This window comes from Acipenser ruthenus, chromosome 56 (genome assembly GCF_902713425.1).
Source record: "Acipenser ruthenus chromosome 56, fAciRut3.2 maternal haplotype, whole genome shotgun sequence".
NCBI lineage: Eukaryota > Metazoa > Chordata > Actinopteri > Acipenseriformes > Acipenseridae > Acipenser > Acipenser ruthenus.
In genome coordinates, this window is record NC_081244.1 from 6,231,811 (window position 1) to 6,235,179 (window position 3,369).

General features: G+C 46.5%; 1 protein-coding gene across 1 annotated transcript; it reads right to left on the minus strand.

Moving 5' to 3' along the window:
* Window positions 1–1,191: 1,191 nt before the first annotated feature.
* lhfpl4b (LHFPL tetraspan subfamily member 4b) lies at window positions 1,192–3,279 on the minus strand (the record flags this gene model as incomplete). Its single annotated transcript, XM_059017464.1, is given in 3 exon segments — window positions 1,192–1,252; window positions 2,023–2,106; window positions 3,043–3,279. Coding segments are annotated over 2 exon segments (266 nt in total), but the record flags the coding sequence as incomplete, so codon positions are not given.
* Window positions 3,280–3,369: the final 90 nt, after the last annotated feature.

The following is a 3,369-nucleotide window of genomic DNA, read 5'->3' on the forward strand; positions in this document are numbered from 1 at the left end:
TCCCTATGCTTTACCAGACCTCTCTGTGCTTTACAATGCTTCCCTATGCTATACCAGACCTCTCTGTGCTTTACAATGCTTCCCTATGCTTTACCAGACCTCTCTGTGCTTTACAATGCTTCCCTATGCTTTACCAGACCTCTCTGTGCTTTACAATGCTTCCCTATGCTTTACCAGACCTCTCTGTGCTTTACAATGCTTCCCTATGCTTTACCAGACCTCTCTGTGCTTTACAATGCTTCCCTATGCTTTACCAGACCTCTCTGTGCTTTACAATGCTTCCCTATGCTTTACCAGACCTCTCTGTGCTTTACAATGCTTCCCTATGCTTTACCAGACCTCTCTGTGCTTTACAATGCTTCCCTATGCTTTACCAGACCTCTCTGTGCTTTACAATGCTTCCTTATGCTTTACCAGACCTCTCTGTGCTTTACAATGCTTCCCTATGCTTTACCAGACCTCTCTGTGCTTTACAATGCTTCCCTATGCTTTACCAGGCCTCTCTGTGCTTTACAATGCTTCCCTATGCTTTACCAGACCTCTCTGTGCTTTACAATGCTTCCCTATGCTTTACCAGACCTCTCTGTGCTTTACAATGCTTCCCTATGCTTTACCAGACCTCTCTGTGCTTTACAATGCTTCCCTATGCTTTACCATGCTTTCACTCCATGAACTATCATTATTACACCTTGTTGTGCTTTTACTGTGGGGAACAGTATGGTACAATCATAGACAACTGAATTTGAACACACACACACACACACACACACACACACACACACACACACACTGCAGTAAATTTGCTCAGAACTGCACAAGCAATGAATCACCCATCCATCCATTATTTATTTATTTATTCATTCATAAAACAAAACAAAAAAAAACAAACAACAAATACATATTTATATATAACACCATTAAATAAATTATTTGAAGGAAGCCCAGTTCGGGAATCTCATACATATTTTAAAAGATGGCATGTATTTGTTTTCATATATATATATATCTCTCTCTGCTTGTGTGTAATTAAAGCTCAGAGATTGAAACAGCAGCACAGTTCATCGAATGACACAGGCCCATCTCCATACAAAGCCTCTCAATAATAACACAGGAGACACATCTCAAAGGGGGTGCTGGGGGTTGGTTGCCGAGCACCAGTTGCTAGGACGACAAGATCGGGTTACATAACCAGGAGCACCAGCATTGTTTTTTTTTTTTTTAAGCTATGATGTCACCACATATGCAGAAGACCCTGACGAGAAAGAAAGGATGGAAGATGGAAAAAAGAGATTGTGAATATTGACTCATTTACAGATATATATTTTTTTCCACACAGACAGACAGGCAGGCAGACAGCATCCACACAGACAGACAGACAGACAGACAGACAGAGAGCATCCACACAGACAGACAGACAGGCAGACAGGCAGACAGCATCCACACAGACAGACAGACAGACAGACAGACAGCATCCACACAGACAGACAGACAGACAGCATCCACACAGACAGACAGACAGACAGACAGCATCCACACAGACAGACAGACAGACAGACAGACAGCATCCACACAGACAGACAGACAGACAGACAGACAGCATCCACACAGACAGACAGACAGACAGAGAGCATCCACACAGACAGACAGACAGGCAGACAGGCAGACAGACAGACAGACAGACAGACAGCATCCACACAGACAGACAGACAGACAGACAGACAGACAGCATCCACACAGACAGACAGACAGACAGACAGCATCCACACAGACAGACAGACAGACAGACAGGCAGACAGACAGACAGACAGACAGACAGACAGGCACACAGACAGCATCCATGTACAAACTGCTCCCTAAAACCACTGCAATGCAGTAATTTTTTTTGCACCTCTAAAGGAAACACATACTCGAGATAGACTCCAATCTTGTAGCAGCTCTATTTGTGATTTATGGCACAGTGCTAGAAAGCTGCATCATGCATTTGGGGTACGATAGTTAAACGGAGTGTGTGATGTCACTTACCTGAAGCTCTCCATTGTGCAGCCCTGACTACAGACACAGAGTCGCCATGGCAATGCTACTGAGTCCCAAGGAGATGCCTCATACCTGAGATACAAGGAAAACTGAATTCAAAACATGTAATAAAGCTCAGTGAAAGCATGGTAAAGCATAGGGAAGCATTGTAAAGCACAGAGAGGTCTGGTAAAGCATAGGGAAGCATTGTAAAGCACAGAGAGGTCTGGTAAAGCATAGGGAAGCATTGTAAAGCACAGAGAGGTCTGGTAAAGCACAGGGAAGCATTGTAAAGCACAGAGAGGTCTGGTAAAGCACAGGGAAGCATTGTAAAGCACAGAGAGGTCTGGTAAAGCACAGGGAAGCATTGTAAAGCACAGAGAGGTCTGGTAAAGCATAAGGAAGCATTGTAAAGCACAGAGAGGTCTGGTAAAGCACAGGGAAGCATTGTAAAGCACAGAGAGGTCTGGTAAAGCACAGGGAAGCATTGTAAAGCACAGAGAGGTCTGGTAAAGCATAGGGAAGCATTGTAAAGCACAGAGAGGTCTGGTAAAGCATAGGGAAGCATTGTAAAGCACAGAGAGGTCTGGTAAAACATAGGGAAGCATTGTAAAGCACAGAGAGGTCTGGTAAAGCATAGGGAAGCATTGTAAAGCACAGAGAGGTCTGGTAAAGCATAGGGAAGTATTGTAAAGCACAGAGAGGTCTGGTAAAGCATAGGGAAGCATTGTAAAGCACAGAGAGGTCTGGTAAAGCATAGGGAAGCATTGTAAAGCACAGAGAGGTCTGGTAAAGCATAGGGAAGCAATGTAAAGCACAGAGAGGTCTGGTAAAGCATAGGGAAGCATTGTAAAGCACAGAGAGGTCTGGTAAAGCATAGGGAAGCATCATAAAGCACAGAGAGGTCTGGTAAAGCATAGGGAAGCATTGTAAAGCACAGAGAGGTCTGGTAAAGCATAGGGAAGCATTGTAATATAGACCCTTCCCACTTCCCACCCCAGGGCAGCGAGTGGGGTTTGGGGGGCTCACCGTTCTTGTTTGGGGGTCCACTGGGAGGCAGCAGGGCGTCCTGCCGGTTCCCCAGTACGAAGGCTAGCGTGGACAGGATCAGCGCGTCCAGCACTCCCAGTATGGCCAGTATGAAAGCCCAGTGCACAGAGCAGCGACCCGAGGAGAAGCTGCCCACCTCCTCCCCGCACAGGAACCGCATCTCAGGGGCGTCCCAACTGTCAGGAAACACCAGGCAAGACAGAGCCAGGCAGAATCCTGGGAGAGGGGCCGGGAGAGGGAGAGGGAGCGGGGGAGAGAGGGAGAGAGAGGGAGGGAGAGGGGGAGAGGGAGAGGGAGAGGGAGAGA